The sequence below is a fragment of the Propithecus coquereli genome, unplaced genomic scaffold (genome assembly GCF_000956105.1).
Source record: "Propithecus coquereli isolate 6110/MARCELLA unplaced genomic scaffold, Pcoq_1.0 Scaffold354, whole genome shotgun sequence".
Lineage (NCBI taxonomy): Eukaryota > Metazoa > Chordata > Mammalia > Primates > Indriidae > Propithecus > Propithecus coquereli.
The window spans coordinates 1,894,913-1,914,727 of NW_012149219.1; the positions used below are offsets into that span (position 1 = coordinate 1,894,913).

At 44.7% G+C, this 19,815-nt stretch overlaps 1 protein-coding gene across 1 annotated transcript in view; it reads right to left on the reverse strand.

Moving 5' to 3' along the window:
• The window catches only part of FOXF2 (forkhead box F2), a 165,660-nt gene that overhangs the window by 79,565 nt on the left and 66,280 nt on the right, over positions 1-19,815 (reverse strand). Inside the window, exon 2 of the mRNA XM_012651372.1 lies at positions 6,854-6,923. Coding sequence (XP_012506826.1) covers positions 6,854-6,923 — 70 coding nt within the window. The remainder of the gene's footprint in view (positions 1-6,853; positions 6,924-19,815) is intronic.

Genomic DNA, 19,815 nt, shown 5'->3' on the forward strand with positions numbered 1-19,815 from the left:
TTTTAAAATTACCCTTCATATTAATTTACTAGGGCTGCTAGACAAAATGCCACAGATTGGGTGGCTTGAACAACAGAAATTTATTTTCTCACAGTTCTGGAGTCTAGAAATTCAAGATCAAGGTGTCGGCAGGGTTGGGTTCATCTGAGGCCTCCCTCCTTGGCTTGCAGAAGGACCTTCTCACTACGTCCTCACGTGGTCTTCCCTCTGTGCATGTGCGTCTTTCTGTATGTCCAAATTCCATTTCTTTTAAGGACACCAGTCAGATTGGTTTAAGGCTGACCCTAAGACCTCATTTTAACTTCATCACCTCTTTAAAGAACTTACCCCCAATACAGTCTTATTCTGAAGTACCGGGGGTTAGGACTTCGACATATACATTTTGGGAGGGACATAATTCAGCCCATAATACACTTATATTTAAAATAACTAAGGCAACACACACACACACACACACACACACACTTATTCATATTTCCCTTCATGTAGACAGTGTTAAAATATTAGATACAATTAGTTCTTTTTGCTTGATCTTCTTAACTTTATAAAATATCCTGGAGATCACTCCATGGCAGTTTATAGATATATTTCTACTTGGAAGATAATATTTTAACTGTTAGTTGAGCTCAAAATTCTGACATTAATGGAAATATGTTGATTTTTTATTCAGCTTTATGACTTCAAAGATGGTAGGAGAGATATATGAGCCATAAAAATGGACAAACATGTATGGCTGGAATGGCCTGGAAGTCCTCCTGTGTACTGTCCTCTAGCTCCATGACCTGTCTTGTTACATGGCCTGTTTTTCCATATAAGATGGAGACAAGGACATGCATAAAAACAGCAGGACCCAGAGACATGAAATGCATACATGAGACAGAAAAGTATTCTGACAAGATCGGAAGCCAGAGATGCTATCGGGACATGGCATAAAAATGAACTTTTTATTATGGAAAATTTAAAGTAGTTATAAAAGTAGAGTATCAGAACATGAAGACCTTGGCCAGTGCAAATGGAAGCTGTGGAATTGGTGGTACGTGTTGCCTGGTTTATAGAGGCTCCTTGCAGAATGATGCGCCCACTTATTCATTAGAACATGCTGTGGTTTTAGATGCGCAGACCATACATCTCAATTGCCCAGAACGATCCAAGTATCTGCTTCTTGTCTCTGTGCCATTATTAGAGGGTCCCCTTCCCTCTTTAAAAGTGCTTTGATTTTGGACAATAAATTCTATGAGCACCCTAGTTTTAGAGGTGCAACAAATAAAAATAAACTCATGGTCTCTGTATTAAAAATATTAGGGCATGGCTTTCTAGGAGTGGCTTGGAATCTGAGTTCTACATTATTCCCAAACAGTCCTTTGCAGATTCTGATGCTAAGTCAAAGTCCAACCGTTCTGCGGATTTCTTTATCCCTTTCCTAAGTGATCCCATGAGCCTTGAACTTTGACTAGCGACGGTCTTTCTGAACTTCAACTGATACTTTCAAGAAGTTGTTGGGTACTTTCTAATTAACTCAGCCTCCCAAGATGGAGGTTGCGCTGGTACCCAGAGTAGACCACACACCAGTCTGCTGGTATCTGCCCACCTGGACAGGATTGGCAGAATTATATAAAGCTGCGTCATGACATGTGCAGGATTTTAACACTGAGTATAATGTTCAAAAACCATGCTGGTAATGCAGACTGAATTAATCAGCATTATATTTGCTTACAAAAAATAAAAATAACCTGTCTTACATAATGCTGGATAAAGATTTGCTGTAATTCTGCCTTTTGAGCTTAGTGGAATTCTTGTAACTTCTTTACCAAGTTCTTTCCAAGCTAAAGGAATGCGGATATCTATCCATAGTACCATTATTTTCATATAGATAGAATTGTACTTCAAGCTTATATTCTTAACTTTCAAAGTTCTTTACATGTCAGCTGTTTCTGCACACCTCCTTCACCATTTACTTAAAGTTTATGGAGCCAACTTTGTCCTCAAGCCCAGACTATAATCAAGCTATTCTCTGTTGAACAAAGATGTCCTCTTAAGGAATGATTGTAACCAATACATAGTTTTACCATTTTTAATTCCCCATCAAGGAGTTTGGATTATTTCTCTTCCCCTCCTATTTTAATTTAAGCTCTACATTTTAGAGCTAGAAAATCATCCTGATCATGGTTAATAAATATCAGACGAGGACTGGTGATATCATAAGAAAAGAGAAGAATGTACAAGTTATGATGTGCAATTGGGCTTAATGAAAAATAGTGATGCCCTTAAGACTGTTCAAAAATTCCTTTCAAAATTTCCACAAAGCCACCGTCTAATTCCTGAATCTTGTAAACGGAGTATTGATAGTGAAGTGACAATAGGAAAATTATGAAAATGTTACTGTATAATTTTTTGTCATAGAAAATGTTTCCAACCAGAAATCAAATTCTGACATTTAGATATGATCTTGGGCAATAACTTCTCTATTGGGTTGAAAAGGGTTAAATGAGATAGTGATTATGAACTGCATTGGTCTCTGACGTCACAGAGCTGTCGGTGCTGACGACTTCTTCCAGATTTTTATGTGAGAGACAAAGAAACTTGTATCTTATTCAAATCTCTGTTGTTATGGGGTTTCTTTCCCTTGGAACTGAACTTAATCTTAACTAATAAAAGGTCTCATATGGCTCTTATCATATAATTGTTTCTATTACTTGGCACTTCTTAGGTTCCAAATTAAACCATGAGTTCCTTGAGAGTGGAAACCATTATTTATACTTCTTTTGTATGCTTTGTAGTATCTGTCACTCAAAATATTTGCTTAGTTTATATTTTTTAATTGAATAATTTATGACACGAATGATGCACTTAAATGAACTTTTTATTATGGAAAATTTAAAGTAGTTATAAAAGTAGACAAAATAGTATAACAAACCCCCATGTACCCAATATCCAACTTGAACAATTATCAAATTATGGCCAATATTGAGTTATTTGTACTTCCCACTCTCCCGACATCTGCATTTTTTAAAAGACAAATCTCAAACATCATATTATATAATTTCGTCTGTAAATATTTAACTATGTACTTCTAAAGATAAAAAACTCTTTTTAAAAACAGCCACAATATCATCGATACTGAAAAAATGAACAGTAATTCTTTAATATCATCAAACACTCAGTATGCATTTGAATTGCCAATTATCTGAAAAATGTCGTGAGGTTTAAAAATCAGTTTTATTGAGATGCATTTTACATACAACAAAATATACCTATTTAAGGGCACGGTTAAATGATTCTCGACGCAAGTGTACACTTCTGCAGCCACTGTCGTAATGAAGACATGGAACACTCTCATCACTACAGAAAGCTGCCTGGTCCCCTGCAGTCAGGCCCACCTCGGCTCCCCATCCTTAGCCCCAGGAAACAGACCAGCTGCTTTCTGTTGCATCGTATGTCATGTGTTTATGTATATGTATGTGTGTGTATATATATGTGTGTCTGTGTGTGTGTGTGTGTGTGTATTTCTAGCCACTGAAAACATTTACTGCTTATAACTAATTTTCAGCAATTGGATGATGACGTTGTTTGTGTTTGTCCATCCTGGGTATCACTGAGCTTCTTGAAATGTGTATTTATTGTTTACATTCAAGATAGAAAATTTTCAGTCACTATTTCATAAAAAATTTTTTGCTTTTGCCACCTACTCTCTATCTTCTTCTTGGACTCCAGTTACATATATGTTTGACTGATTGATATTGTCCAATAGGTTGCTGAATTTCTGCTTTTGTTTTTGTCTTTTCTCTTCTGTCCATTATTTGCACATTTTCTATTACATTGTCTTTGTGTTCACTGATCTTTGTTTTGCAGCATCTGATTAGCTGTTGTGATTGTACAGGGAATTTTTCCCTATAGAAACTGTATTTGACTTCTCTAGAATTTCTATTTGAGTCTTTTTTTGTATTTTTCATTATATTATATTTTTCGGTATATTCCTGTTTTCCTTTAAAATTTTAAACATATTCTTTGGGTGTGGTGGCTCATACCTGTGGTCCTAGCACTCCGGGAGGCTGAGGTGCAAGGATCACTTGAGGCCAGGAGTTTGAGGTTGCAGTGAGCTGTGATTGCGCCGCTCTACCCTAGCCTGGGTGACAGAGTGAGACCTTGTCTCAAAAAATATTTTTTGAAAACATATTCATAATAGCTTTTAAGAAATCCTTTTCTGCTGTTCCCAGCATCTCTGTCATTTATGGATCTGTCTCTTTTCACTGATTTTCCCCTTTGTGTCAGTCACAATTTGCTGATTTTTTGCATGTCTAGTAATTTTTGATTAGATGTGGGACATTGTGAGGTTTGTACTATTGAGTATTTGGATACTGTTGTCTCTCTTAAAAGTCTTAAAATTTATTTTGGCAGACAAGTAAATTACATGCATTTCTGATTAATCCTTACCAGGTTTGTCCTAAGACTTTTTAGGGCAGTTCTAGAATTGTCTGTACTTTAGAGTTAAATGAGCCCTAGTACTGAGTGAGGTACGGCCTTTCTGACATCTCTACATATTGCTCTGAGTGTTCAGGCAGGTGTGTCTACTCCAGCTGGTTAGAATTTGTATGCCTCTCAGCCCTGTGTTAACTCTGGGAACTGTCTTAATTATAGTTCTTGAGTTCTTTGTCTAGCCTTGTGGATTTTTACTCTATGAATGCACAGATTAGTATTCAGCCAAAGATGCAAGGGGCCCTCCATGCAGATCCTGGAACTCTTTCCTGAACTTTGCTCTGCAGATTCCAGCTGGTTCAGCCTCTGCAAACTCCAATTTGTTTCTCCTCAACTCAGGGAGATCGTGGTGCTTTTCTGGCCCGTCCTGTCTCTTTGATGTTGTTTTAAAGTTGCTTAAATACAGGACAATTGTAATACTCAACTCCTTTGTTTCCTCCTCTCAAAGGTCACAGTCTGCTATTGGCTTAATAACAATGTCTAAAAAATGTGTTTTCAAAATTTTTGTATGATTTTCCATTTGTTTTGGAGAGGAAGAAAATTCTATATAAGTTTCTCCTTCATGGCCAACAGCCAAAGTCATATATTTTTAAAACCAGGATCCAAATAAAGTCCACACATTTTGATTGGTTGGTGTATCTTTCTATCTTTTCTTAATAAATAATTAAGTCAATCCTTTGCCTTTCTCTCTCTTTCTCCTTCCATTTTCTTTCGTTGGGAAAAAAAGTGAAAGGTTTGCTTGTGGAGTTTCCCACATTCTGGATCGTACTGATTGCATTCTCATGGTATCTTTTAATGTGTTTCTCCATACGCACTTCCTGGTAATTGGTAATTGGAGTTAGAGCCTCAATCAGATTCAGATTAGGTTTTCTTTGTAAGACTACTTTAAAGGCGTTCATTTGCTTTCTATTGCAAAAGGCCCATAATGTCTCTCTTTTTATAATCTCAGCAGCCACTGATGCTCCATAACTAGGTCAAAGCACCTCTTTTAATTTGCTAATTTATTGTAGAGACTGGGCCTCAGCTAGGTTGAATTTCTAGACTATGCAAATGGGACTACTATTTCTAGCCATGTACTTGTTTTTAAAATATCGATTACAATGATAAATTTGAGCTCCAATAAAAAGTGGAATGTGTTTTAACTTGCTTAAGGAAAAGTTGGCCATTTTTTACCATCTGCAAGGAGGCCAGTGTGAATTATATCAATCTATATTTACTTTCAAGGTTATTCTCTAACCGAAGCTGGGAGAGAAGGCACCCTTTGGTCTTCTTCAATTAGACAAGAATAGCTTTGCATATCAGCCATAAGACAAGGATGTTTCTGTAGTGCTTAATGGTATGTAAACTTGTTTGTAGCCTAAATTTGTTTAAGTATTTCCTTTCATTCTAGTTTATGGCACTGACTTATGAACATAGGATTTTCTATTGATAAGCACACATGAGTGTCTGTCCTAGCTCTTTTGCTTGTAGGCATGGAATTATTCGTTTTTACAAAGCTACTTTCTCTTACGCTCTTTCATTTCTTTTTCCTCAGGATTTTTCTTTGATATTATCAGCCTAATTTTGTGAGATGTGGCCATGGGGTGCAGAAGATTCAGAGACTTGGAGAAATTCATTTAGCCAGAGCCGCCTCGCCCAGTCTCCCAGTTGCTCCGCACCTGTGCCCACGCACTGAAACACAGGTCTCTAAACAAACAGAGCAGTCTCTCTAGTCTCCCTGCTCACCACACCTGTGCAGAAGAACCGACACGGTTGTTTTCCTATAGGTCACGACTGCATGGGATTTCTTCTGTCAACTCCGTTTCTCTGCAAGCCCTGGAAACTCTGAAATATTTTTCTAGTGTGTTGGTCGATTTTCACTGGTATGCTCAGTATGGCGTGTGTTCTGAGCTGTGCAAGCAGTTGGTCTGGTTCCTCATATTAATCTGCAGGTAACCCTTGTCCTTCTGGAATGCTCCCAAGATCTTTTGTATATTTGGTAAAGCACCATGTTGGTTTCTCAGGGCCTGTGTTTATTTTCAGAGTATTGTGCTATTAGTATTCCTTCCTCCACACACTCCAGGTACACCTTAGAGAGCAATCTTCTCCTCCCCAAGTTAAAATATTTGTTTAGTGTGTGATTTTTGGTCTCGACTTTCTGGAAACCATGTTTTAAAAGCCACTTCAGCCATCTAAACTTAGGTGTGGTGACAACCTCTCAGCATTGATGTGGCTAGTCCTTGGCGGGTGGCCAAATGAGACCTGATTCTCTTTGCTTCTTTGTCCCTCTCTCTTGAGGTAAGTAAAGCTAAAGTTTATTTTCACCATTCACAAGGAAGCGCAGCAGCCATCCGTTCCCGATTTGAGGCGCAGCCCTATTTCACATTTTCTGACTACTTACCCAAAGCAGGCCGATGCTCTGCAGTCCGCACATTCCCGCGTGCAGTCCAGGTCGCACGGCGGCCTGCCTCCTGGGAAGGAGAAATGGCGCAGAGGCATCTTTTGTCAGATACTGTATCCCACTTGTTGATTTTAAAACTATGATCACTAAGTTTTGCTGCAGGAAATGATTTTTTGTCGTGGCCTGGTTCCCCTGAGTCAGAGCCAGAACGAGAGGCTGCAGGCAGGTGGTTTATTCGGGAAATGACACCAAGGGGCAGGTGTCTGGAGCAGGTGAGGAAGGCTGGGAAGGAAAGCTCCTACGGGGTGTGTACTGGGGAGGAGCCCTAGGAAATGCATTTGGGAACTGCCTCCTTTTCCCTGGAAGGGTGAAGATCTTTCCATGACTCCGTCTCCCATTGGTCAAGGGTCGCCGGCGGGTGTGAAGCCCCCGTAGTTCCAGGTGGCTCCCTTGTGAGTGCCCAGAGGTCCCAGCGGACGTCAGAGAGGCTGGGGGCGAGGTGCTGTTGAGCTGCACCTGCCAAGAGAGGCGGGCTGAGGCTAGAACGAGGTGGGCAAGGCTAGAACAAGAGGTGGGCTGAGGGTAGAACAAGGCGGGCTGAGGCTAGAACGCGGTGAGCTCAGGCCAGAAGGAGGTGGGCCAGGGCTAGAACAAGAGGGGGGACAAGGGAGTTTTAGCGGCTCCTGCAAGAGGGGTTAGATATTTTATTGGGGGAGGGAGAAACAAATGTCAGCATATGTAATTTTAATTGAAAATATCTCTTAAGTTTTTACCAGATTTCAATTTGATAGGTGAGTAAAGAGGGAAGGTAGCGTTTGCATTGATAGTGCTGCTGACAGCTCCTTCCCAGGCATTCCGTTCACACGGGTTAAACTACCATGTAGACGTGGCTCTGGTACTGGGAGGAAGCACAGGAGCCCACGGTGACTGCACAAGTAAACGACAACGGTTTCGAGGGGCTGCGTGGTTTACTCTGGGACTGGTGGCAGTTCCAGAAAATCGTGGACCCTTTTCAATATTGTCTTCATCTTTCATTATTTTTTAAAGGCCATTTAAGGATTACTATACTTGTATTGGTAGGATTTGTACAAATTAAACTGTGTTCAGTGGGTTTCATTCCTTTATATGGCCAAATAATATCCCATTGTGTATATGTACCATGTTTTCTGTTCATCAACAGATGAACCCTTAGGTGAGTCCAATCTCGGTTATTGTGAACAGTGCTGCGACGAACAGGGAGTGCAGACACCTCCTCAGCATACCTACCGCCTGCCTTCCCTTCGGATGGATACCCAGTAGCAGGATCGCTGGATCGTATGGTAGTTTTATTTTTAATTTTTGAGGAACCTCCATATTGTTTTCCATAATGGCTGTACTAATTTACATTCTCACCAATAGTGTATAAGAGTTCCCTTTTATCTACATCTCACCGATATTTGTTATTTTTTGTCCTTTTGGTAATAGCCATTCTAACTGGGGTGAGGAGATACCTCCTCCGGGTTTTGATTTGCGTTTCCCTGATGGTTAGTGATGCTGAGCATTGTGTCACATACCTGTTGGCTATTTGTATGCCTTCTTTTGAGAGGTGACTACTCAGGCCTTTTGCCTTTTTAAAATTGGATTATTTGTGGGGTTTTTTTTGTTGTTGTTTTTGTTCTCTTTTTGGTGTTTTTTGTTGTTGTTATTGAGTTGTGTGAGTTTCTTATATAGTCTGGCTGTTAACCCCTTGTCAGATGCATAGTTTGCAAATACTTTCTCCCATTCTATAGGTTGTCTCCTCACTCTGTTGATTGTTTCCTTTGTTGTGCAAAAGCTTTTTAATTTGATGTAATCCTATTCATCTATTTTTGTTTTTGTTGCCTGTGCTTTTGAAGTTTTTTCCAAAAAGATCCTTGCCCAGTCCAAAGTCATGAAGTATTTTCCACATGTTTTTTTTTCTAGTAGTTTCATAATTTCAGCTCTTATATTTAAATCTGCAATCCATTTTGAGTTGATTTTTGCACGGTGAGAAACAGGGATCTAGTCAGTCCAGAATTCCTTGGCAAAGACTTCCTGATTAGATGAGGGTTGAAAATGTCTTGGAGAAACTTCTCTTCAACAGAAGTGGATGGAGTGCTGACTCCGTGCCTCACCCAACACTTTAGTGCTGCAAGATTGCAAAACTCACCATCGAAGAGGAAACCATAGATGTGGATTTTTGGAAAGAAAGTGTAGGATGGTGTGTTTCTCCATCACATGCAAATTGCAACCTTGATTGCTTTTCTGTTTGTGGAGCATGTTAACTGAAGAAAATGGCAAGGTTCTTAAATTTGGAAAGGAGACCTTTATTTCTCATAAAGGGTTGCAGCCTACAGGTGGCCATTCCAACTGCCTGGAAAGCAGAGCCCCGGCTAGAAGCCAGAACACCTTCTTTGAGGCAGGGACAATGGAAACAGGAATTTATGCTGAGCAGGATAGCCAAATATACATATTTAACAAGTTATAGGAGGAGTTATGAATATTTATGAAAGGTGTTGAGCTTTATGCCCCTTTATGGGGTCCATGTTCAGAAAATGGCAGCTCTCTGATATCAAAAGTAGAAGCGAGAACATGAAAACCTTCTCTATGCATGCTCCATAGACTGGTTAAAACCACTACATGGTTGGTGGTCTCTCTCAGGAGAGGATGCTGGTCTGGATCACGAGATTAGTTTCTGTTTCTCCTGTGGGAGAAAGCCTGATGACTGTTAGCAAGGGAGGGGGTGTACTGAGGTGTGTCTGACCTCCCATCCCGTCATGGCTGGGAACTCAGTTTTCGGGTTTCTCTGGGGTCCCCTTGCCTGAGAGGAGGGTCTTTTCCGTCAGTGGGGGGCTTAGGATTTTAGTTCACCAGCTCTTAGTATTTGCTGGCAGAGTCAGGCCGCTAGTGCACACCACCTCTCCTGACGAGAACCTGTGCATACATGGACGCCAGAGCTGAGTGAGAGTGGCCAAGCTGTCCAACATCAAGAGCAGAGTGGGGGTCTCGGCTCAGGCAGTCTGACCACAAAGACCCCGCCCTTTACACTACAAATGACCATCTCCATGTAAGACGTGAGCGAGGGCCAGTTAGGTGCCAGGCCCCGTGCAGAGCCCTGGGTCAACATTTTCCCACTTGGTCATTCCATAGCCTGTAGGTCAGTGCTGTTATTGGCCTGGCTGTCGGGTGTAAATGCAAAGCTGAAGGTAAACAAAGGTCCCTCCTGGTGTACAGTGTTCCTCTCAGTAAGCTTCGTGGTCAACCGTGTTACCAAAATTTTATTCCTGCTGTTGGCCAGAAGGGCTCGATGAGGACATGGTGTACGGAGTGTGAGGCCTTGGGTGAAGTGTGTGCATGAGCATACAGTGTGTGTGTGCATGTGTTCACGTGTACACGCACATGTGTATTCACATGCATACACATGTGTGCACACACACACATATACATTGCTGAAGAGAGGAAGGAGAATTGCAGGAAGGTGCATTTGGGGGCCTGACAACGTGTGTGAGGCTGTTACTGGAGCTCTGCCGCCTGCTTTCTGGCCCTGTTTCTTACTGACCAGCATGTAACTGAGCAAGTCGTCGAACCCATGTGGACGCTCAGTCCATCACCTTTCAGTGTGAGGTTGGACGGGATTATCCCAAAGATCCTTTTCAGCTCAAAAAGCCTACGTATGATTCCAGCAGTACGAATGCTGCACAGCCTAACGACGCCTCACTGAAAGCAGCTTAAAGTGGCCGCGCGCTGGCCACGCCGTTGCCCTGTCTTGCGGACGAGCTGTCCTTCACAGCTCCTGCCATGAATGATGCGCGGCACGTGTGATTTGCTGTGTCAGCTCTTCTAGTGGTTTTATTCTAATCCTCCATCTCAGGCAACTTTGTTCTGGTTGCCTTTCGAAACGTCCTCCTGCAGAGCTGTGCTTGGTGTGACCTCTAACTCTGTGGCCATCAGGGGCTGGTCGTCCCGATGAGCTGTTGCGAGTAAAGCAAGCCGTGGAAATGACCTCTGGGGAAGGCTGAAGGGCTGTGAGCGCAGCAGCTTCTTGCTGAAGCGAAGCGATCCCTGGGGAGGAGGTCTGGGGAGGCCAGGCCCTCTGAACTCAGGATGCCCCCGTGGGTTGGTCAACATTGACTTAGATCTTGTCGAAATATCCAGAAGTACTTCTAAGTGGAATGTTTTTGGTCACAAAAACAGTGTAGATGCTTTTGTCTTCCTTCAACAGAGGACTTTGGAGGTCTCGGGCTGGTGTCCCTCCCACCCTGCAGGGTGCAGGCCATCCTGGGCTCCTGGCTCCAGAGGTGGCTCTCACCACTTGGCGAGGGTGTGAACATGCTCCGCATGCCTCAGTAGAGACAGCAGGAGCTGTGCTGCCTGGAAGGGCTTGCGGGGAGATCAAGGAGAAACGCATGAGAAGGTGCATTGTGAAGTGTGCTGGGTGGGGGCCTGGTGGGATGAGTGGGCGGGCATGGAGGTACCCGCACCTGGGTTTGGATTCCACTGTGGTCACTGGCCAGTTAGGTGGCTTTGGGAACTGCTCAATCCCCAAATCCAGTTCCCTCCTTTGTTAAGTGGGTGACATTAGGGACCTCCCTGGGTTGCTGTGGGGATGGGATGTGCATTTGCAATGCTCAGCAAAGAGTGGGCAATTTCCTCTAAGTCTGAAATGCTTCACAAAAGAAGGGCATTACTATAACAAACCTACCTGAGGCCAAACAAGGAGTGTGGTGGGGGAATGCTGGGGACTGATAAGTAGGTGTCAGCAAAGGAGGGATTGTTTCCGTCCTTATAGTAAATTAAGAAGATCGCCTTTCTCATCTGTTACTTCCAAGGAGTTCTGATGTTCTGGGGAATTTTCTCTGAATGAATCCTAGCATTGTTTCATTTACATTATAACTCTGCAGTCCTGTGTAATTAAAGCCAAAGATAGAGGCTTCTGGGACCATGAACAGCTCAGGAATAGACACTGAGGCAAATAATGGTAGATTCCAGGGTCAGGCAGCAGCTGAAGGGCGCTCCTGCACACAAAGGAGGCGGCAGACCGGAGCTGGGGGACGTCCTAACTGTTGCTGTCCTGCTGTTTAGCTCTGGCAGTGTCTTGTGGGACAGTTCTGGAGACACGTAAACTGAAGTTCTGGTTCAATAGCAGAGAGTGGAGTCCTACCCACCCTTCGTGTGTCTCCAATGGCCGCCTGCCAGGACCAGGGTGTGCGCAGTCTCTAAGGGCCCGGCGGGGGCAGAGGTCATCTCCTAAGTACTCAGGGCCATACAAGGCATCAACACTTGATAAACGTTTTCTCAAATAGTTTCCCAGCCATCTGTGGCATGGCTATCCGAATCCCCATTTTGCTAATAAGCACACCTAAGCCGAGAGATTGAAAAACAACTTGCGTGTGGCCACACCACACGTTGGTGCCCAGGGGGACCCAGTTCAGGCCCCGATCCCAGGTCCCCTCCTTGGCACCTGCCCTGCTTTTGGAAAGATGGTCTATGGCCAAAGCTTAGTCTTTGCTTTGATAAAGGGTAGTTCAAGTTTTAGAATGAAGAGTTTTTTAGGCCCTAGAAAACTACCGTGTGATAAAAACCTTTGTTCTTGGGGCATGGTGGCAGAAATGAAAAAAAAAAAGTGTCAAAAAAATCCCGAAAAGTGTAAAAAAAACTCAGAAAGAGACACCTTCCTGCAGAGCCTCACCGAAGGGGAAGGCACTGCTGTGGGACTCGCCTGCCTGTTCCCTGTGCTACTCCTCCCGCTTCCCGTGGCCGTGTGCTCGGTGGTCCAAGCCCCGGGGTGTCCCAGATGGGGCTAACAGCAACATGGAAGCCATCAGCCTGCCCACCTTCTTTCGCTCACCACACTTCGGGAGCCCCGTATCAGGCTTCGGGGTTCGTCGCAGACATTACTCACGTCATTACACGAATCATAAACAGAAGTGAAAGCTGTAAATTGCGTAAACACACGTTCCACTGAGAAAATAAGCTGGTCGCAAAAATGACAGAGTTAATATTCTTAATATACAAAGAGTTACTGCTCATTAATTGGAAAAAGATGAACATTGCAATTGAAAAATGGGCAGAGGACATAAACACGTAAAATTCACTTATGAAAACATACGCAGAAGAAACAAAATCAACACATTAGTGCAGGAAAATAAATGTATAGCGCCCTGCGACACAACAGGGGCTTTGGGGCAGAGCTACGTGGAGGGGGGTCCAGATTCGCTATTTACTAGCTCTGCAACCCTCAGCAAATTAACTACGCCAAGGTTTTTTTTTTTTTACCTGTAAAGTAGGGATATTTATTTTACCTGTCTTGAGGGGATATTGTGAGAATTAAAGGAAATAATTCTGCGAAGTGTCGGCACATGCCCGGTGCATACAAAGCTTTCAATGCACACTAGCTATCATCACTGCCCGTAGTATATTTCTGTTGATAACAATATTGATACTTTAACATCTCACCGAAATCAAAGAAATGTAATTAAAACAACAAGGAAATATTACTTGTTACCTATCAAATTAGAGAAAATGTGGAAGAACTGGCTATCCCCACTGCTGTTTAGGTGGAGGGAAACAGGTTCTCTTGGACATTCCCGGGGGGGATGGGACTTGGCACCCCATTTCTGCAGGGCGCTTTGGCAATATGCATCAACATTTAAAATTCAGGTAGTTTTTGATTCAGTCATTCTGCTCCTAGAAACTTATCCCAGTAAAATAAATGGACCAATGCACAATGATGAATACATAAGCATGTTTATCCTGGCATTGTTTATGGAAGCAGAAATTCAGAAGCAACTTAAATGTTCTTCAGTGAGATTAATAAATTCTGCTGTGTCTGTATGGCAGAATACAACTACCAATACAGCTGTCTGCCGTGTTGCGGGCTACAAAAGGGGGTTGCAAAATAACATCAGTACTATGTCTCTATTTATGTATATCCACCTCTTAGTTCAGTAAAAGAAACAAGTTTGGAAAAATGTACTTTAAAATGCTGGCATTGTTTTCTTCTTGAGAACTAATCTTATTATTTGCTCTTTGTATGTCTATTATCTTTTTAATCAGAAAAAAGGAACAGGAATGGGCCTTTTTTTTTTTTTTTATTTTATTTTAGGTCTTTAGCAGCATTCCGCATACCTTACACAGAGATCTACATGTTGATTTTGCTCGTGTAAACTGACGTGGGGTTATGTTCCAAGAACACATCATCACAGCTTTCTTCCTTTTCTTTTTTCCTTGTTTGTCACTCAGAAATGTTTCTTCATTCTTTCGCCTATGATTCATGCAAGGAGACAGAACCAATGTTTTGCAAGACTTTTCCATGAAGTAGAAAGGACATCAGTGTTCACTCAGTAAGAGGCGTGCACTTGAAGTTGTCTTGCTTCATTAGTAACGAGGAGGTTGCCCGGATTTCCTAGGGCCCTGTAGGGCTGGGGTGAGCCAGAAAGAACCGGTAAGCCCTAGACAAGCAGGTGCTATCAAATGCTAGCCCTAGGGCGGGCGACACTTGAAAACAAAACAAACTTGAAACTCCTTTGCTTGTGCTACTTAGAATCGTGGTAGGAGGACTCCTGCGGGGCTCCGTGGATGGCCTCAACTGGCTGGACACACAGGGGACCCGGGAGGCTGCCCACGTCACGGGTCCAGGGCTCTGTAACACTCTCTTCGTCTGTTTTGTGCTGCTGTAGCAGAATACCGCGGACGGGGTAATGTACCAGGAAAAGACATTTATTTCTCACAGTTCTTGAGGCTGGTAAGTCCAAGATCGAAGGGCTGGCATCTGACGAGGGCCTTCTTGCCGCATCATCCTGGAATCTCACGGTGAAAGGCAAAGAGAGGGTGAGAGAAAGAGAGAGAGAGAGCAGGATGGAACTCACAGCCTCAAGCCCTTTTACAATCAGCACGAACGCATTCGCATTCGTGGGTGGAGCCCTTGTGACCCAAACACCTCCCGTTGGGATCCACCTGCAAGACCGTTGTACTGGGGGGTCAGTTTCCAACACATACATTTTTTTGTGAAACACATTCAAACCACAGCACTCTCTGTGCCCCCTGTACCTCATGAACAACCCTGTTATCCATCTCTTTCCTTCGTAGTTTGAACTTCCCACTACAAATAAAACTTTCAAAATGCCTTAAGTGGGCCTTGTTCCAAACATGTTTCCGTTTGAACTGCAAGACGATCCACCGAGGCAGGCAGAGCCAGGCTGACTGTCTTCCTTTTACAAATGGGGAAAAGTACTTAAGTGATGATGGCACTTGGCTAGGGACACAGCACATCCCGGACCTGAGTCCAGGTCCTCTGTCCTCACTATTTTTGTTTCCCTGCCACCTCCCAGCTCTTCAGAAAGCCATTCACATCCCGCACAAGCTCCATGGACAGCCTAGAGCCATCTTTCCAAGTTGTTTTCTGACTGAGATGTGCTATTTTGAATTGCAATCCTACGCACACACACAGACATGCACACACACACATACATACATACATACACGTGGACATGCACACACAGACACAGACACGCATACATGCACACACATACAGACATGCAGTCATACACATACACACATACAAACACACATATACACACATACATAGACACAGACATACACACATACATAGACACACACACATACACACGTATACACATGCGCACACATACACATACACAACATGCAGAGTGAAACAAGTTTTGATGACTCATACATCTTCTAGTCTATCTATTCCATTCCATTCTGTTCTCTTTCAATAAGGGGGAAAATAAGGAAGTAAAGGCTGCCCATGACTCTGTACACTGGGGATTGCTTCCTGCTACGTGTGGCATCAACACGGCGTGGGATATTCTGCGTCCCTGTGTGCACCGTGGGACAGACCGGCTACTTGGCCCTGCATGGAGGATGAACTAGCATGGAGGGGCTCAGATGCGCCGTCAGTAATCTCTGCAGCAAAAAGAGGGTGCCCCTGGGCAGACTGAGTCTGCAGGTGTGGATGGGACACCTCAAGGCCATGGGCCAGAGGACTTGCTTCATTTTTATGCCTTCCTGTGTTTCTCTCGTGATGAGGGTTCACCAGCAGCATGCGGACGCAGAACTATACTGGAAAGGCTGCAGTCTGACTTCTGCCTCCTTCACATTTTCTGGCGAGTCTGGCCCATGTTCCCCCGCCCGTCTTGGGGGAGGATTGCCGTGGGCACACAGCTTCCCGGGCTCGCTGCTCGTCAAGGGGCATCACGTCTGCTGCAGCCGGCAGTTGAGGATCTGCACTGGGGGCCAGGTTCTCAGGATAAAGGCCCCGGGGCTCCCCGGCGGTGGAAAGGGCTGCGACTGGCAGGAAGTGAGTGGAGCCATATCCCTCAGGGCACCCGCGCGTCAGCAGGGGCAGTCAGGAGCGTGGCTTTGAACCTTTTCAGCTCCTGGATCGCTTTGGGATCTGGTGAACACTGGGAACCTTCTCCTTACTAAAACACACAAATGCACACGCGTAAGAAAATTACATAAAGTGTCTGGTGTTTCACAGAGCTGAAGCCAATGCCTTGTTCGAAGATTGGAAGGGGGTGTTTTCCTGAAGGATCCTAAAGGACAAAATTCAAAGAATATGGTACCGGAAAATGAATTCACAAGGAGAAATTCTTCCTGGCCAACTGACTTTTATGTAGATGACCTAACGCATCTCACTTTCTGTTTGCTTTTGGCTTCACAAAAGTGGCCCTCTCCATTTTCGTACTCTTCCCTAAATGCCTTGCAAGTTTTCCTCTTCTCTCGTGCTGTTTATAATCTGACACCCCATTATACGAAGGACGGACACAACTGCACTCACACTGCAGAACGGGCTGCTTACGGGACAGCTGCCTGGGGCTGGCCGGTTCTACTCCAAGTCCCAGGGCTGGGTCTCGATGCTCCCTAGACCCAAGGGCACCTGCTTTTCCCTTATCTTTTGCTACTGCCACCACTTGTTCTAGATCTGCTTTTCTATCTGTAAAACGGAGCTAATTATACTTTCCCATAACATTATCACGAGGATTAAATGGAATCATTTATACAAAGTGCCTAGTGCAATGTTTGGAGCATAGTGAGTACTGAATAAACATTTATTGCTCTTGCTATCATTATTATTGGCTACTAGCTTCATTTTGAAACTCTATCCGTGAACTATATTAATCAATCTGCATTCAGTGTCAGGATATATTCCTTCATTTAGATTTTTGCATTTTCTCAGTACCCATTTTAAACTCTAGGTTTAGACTCAGATTCCGTCAACGCCCACAAAGCGGTCTCTATTTGTTGAGCGCTGTGCATACCGTGCCCACAGGTGCTGTCTCGCCTCCTGCCCAGAGCAGCACGGGGCAGGCATTACTTACCCCATTTCTGTCACGAGAGCATTCAGAAAGTAGGCAGTGTGACCAGGGCTGCTTGCTAATTAACTGGTAGAGTTGAAATCTGACTCTATGTCTTCATGTTACTGGACTGCCTTGATTTTTGCTTTCAGAAAAGTACAGTTTGATATAAACTTTATAGGTTTACATGAGTCATACTGAACGCTCAGTGAAGCTGCTGCGTCAGCGTGATTGCCATACTGCTCACTTTTAGCCACATTTTCTGTTGCAATGAGTGAAAAAGGTCCTTGGATATACAATGATGGCTGCACACACCATTATTATTGTTACACGTTAATTTACATTTAAACAGATTTATCATATTTATAATTTCTGACTCTGATTCCTCATCTAATATATAGCAAAATCCTTATTTTAAATAAAAAATTATGTGATTTTCATAAAATCATAAAGAAACCCACTTGGCTATTGTCTGAGGAGTTGAGAGCAGGATCGCTTTGTAGCTTCCTCTCACATCTTCTAAGACCCCAGGACAGAGCACATAGTAAACAGTCAATTAATGCCAAAGGGTGTTTGCAAAATTATCAACTACCGTTTATATAAAGTAGTAGTGACAGGAAACATGCACTAATTAAAAAGATAGCCAATGTGGGCCAACTTCAGAACAGCGGGAGTCACAGCCTTGGGGGACAGTGAGGGCTTTGTCTACCCACTGCCTTTCCAGAATACTGCCTCTCTCTGGTCTGCTCTGGGAACAGTCAGCAGAAAGGAAAAAGCTAACAAATGCAGTAAGTGCACTGAATAAAAGAAGATTCTGGCTTACTAGCAGGGGTTGTCATTTGGGGCGAAGTGTCTGAAATGCGAAGGCTTCTTTTGCCTCAATGGGGAGACTGATGTCACAGCTGATAAAGGGTTCTGGACTTGGCATGGACCCGAAGATAAGTTGAGTTTTGGTATTTAATGATGCAGAACAAAAGCCATAAATAGGCCATGAGAAATTAGAGCACAAATGATTGGGGTTGGACAGTTTGCTTATTCAGTCCTCAAAGACCCAGGCTCCTTCCAGCTTTCTCTCTGCCACTCCCATGGTTCCTGGTCCACAGTGGATGCTTGAGCTCCAGCCATCGTGTCCACATTCCAGCCAGCGGGAAGGAGGAAGGGATAAGAAAGGGGCCTCTCCCTTCTTTGTATGCAGTATTTTCCAGAATTTGTACATAGCACTTCTGCTGGCCATTGGCCAGAATTTAGTCACACGGCCACAGCTAGAGAGAAGGAGGCTGGGAAATGCAGTCTTCATTCAGGGCAGGGGAGGAAGGTGATTAAGAACTGGGGCTCTCTTATGAAGGAACATGGAAGAACGAACACTAGGGAGCCGGCCTCAGCTTCTGCCACACTGTTCCTGGCATTTGATTGCCCCAGGCGGAAGTGGGGCCTGCGGGTGCCATGTCAAACTCTGGGAGGGTAGATTTCAGTGACTTGGATTCTGTTCTGCTGAGCCCAAAAAAATCGGCTGGTGGGCTGGGTCACATCCTTTGTTGTTCTGTGACCCTGACGGAGGCCGAATGAATGGGAGCAATGAATCTGGTGCAAGGGAGAGAGAACCGGCCAGGGCCCCAGGGAGACGACGTTTGGCCAAGCAGTCCACTGTGGCGGTTCCCAAAGGCCTTGGAGTCACTCGGAACTTGGGTTTAAGTCCCAGAACTGCTGTGTGGTCTTGGGCAAGTTCTAGAAGCCTCTATGTCCTCATCCACACAACAGGTGGATTAATATGCACTTACGGGTGTTGGGCAGGATTGGGTGGGGTGACGTATAAAATACATTGTGGACATATAACGCCTGTGCTGTGTCTGTGATATGACTATAATTACATATTAGAATCGGGTGGGGTAATGTACATAACGCATCATATGCACGCATTATATTATAACTATATAATCAGGGGGGTGATGCATACGAAGTCTTTAGCCCAGAGCAAGGCAAGATGTAGTTGCTCAAGAAAGGCTGTCTATTTCACACCTGGTGACCTGGGAGCAAGCCCAGGGCGCTGAGCTGTGAGCCCGCCCTTCGGAGGCTTCCGAGTTGGGGCGGCCTTGGGGGCTGTCCCGGGCTGCCCTGGCCCGTTCTGTCACCTCCACGCTTCCTCCCGCGGCCCTTCCTCGGTCAGCGCCCCTGAGAGTCGTGGTTCCACGTCTGTCCCTGGGCAATGAGAGCGCGAGGCGGGACGGCGTAAGAGGAGATGCCCGGCGGGGGCCCGGAGAGCAGGTCGGGGTCGGAGGTGATTTTCTCCGACGGCAGACACTTGGGAGGCGACTGGATTCCGGGATGCGGGAAGGTTTGTCCGGAAGGACGCGGGGCTCCAGCCCGTCCGGGCCTGCGCAACCCACGCCGCGCTCTGTCCGCGGGTCGGCCCGAGCCCACCCTTCAATAGGGACTTCAGGACAGCCCGGCCCAGGGTCCCCCGCCGCGCAGGCCTCTCTCCGACCCCACGTGGCTGTCGGGATTCCCGCGCTGGCCCCAGAGCGCCGACGCCCCGCGTCCCCGCCGTGTCACGCAGCCGCCTGTGCACCGCAGACCGCGGCTGCCTGTGTGCCCGCGTCCCCGCTGGCGCTCCCTGTCCCCGACTGTAGGGGCCCGCCCGGCCTC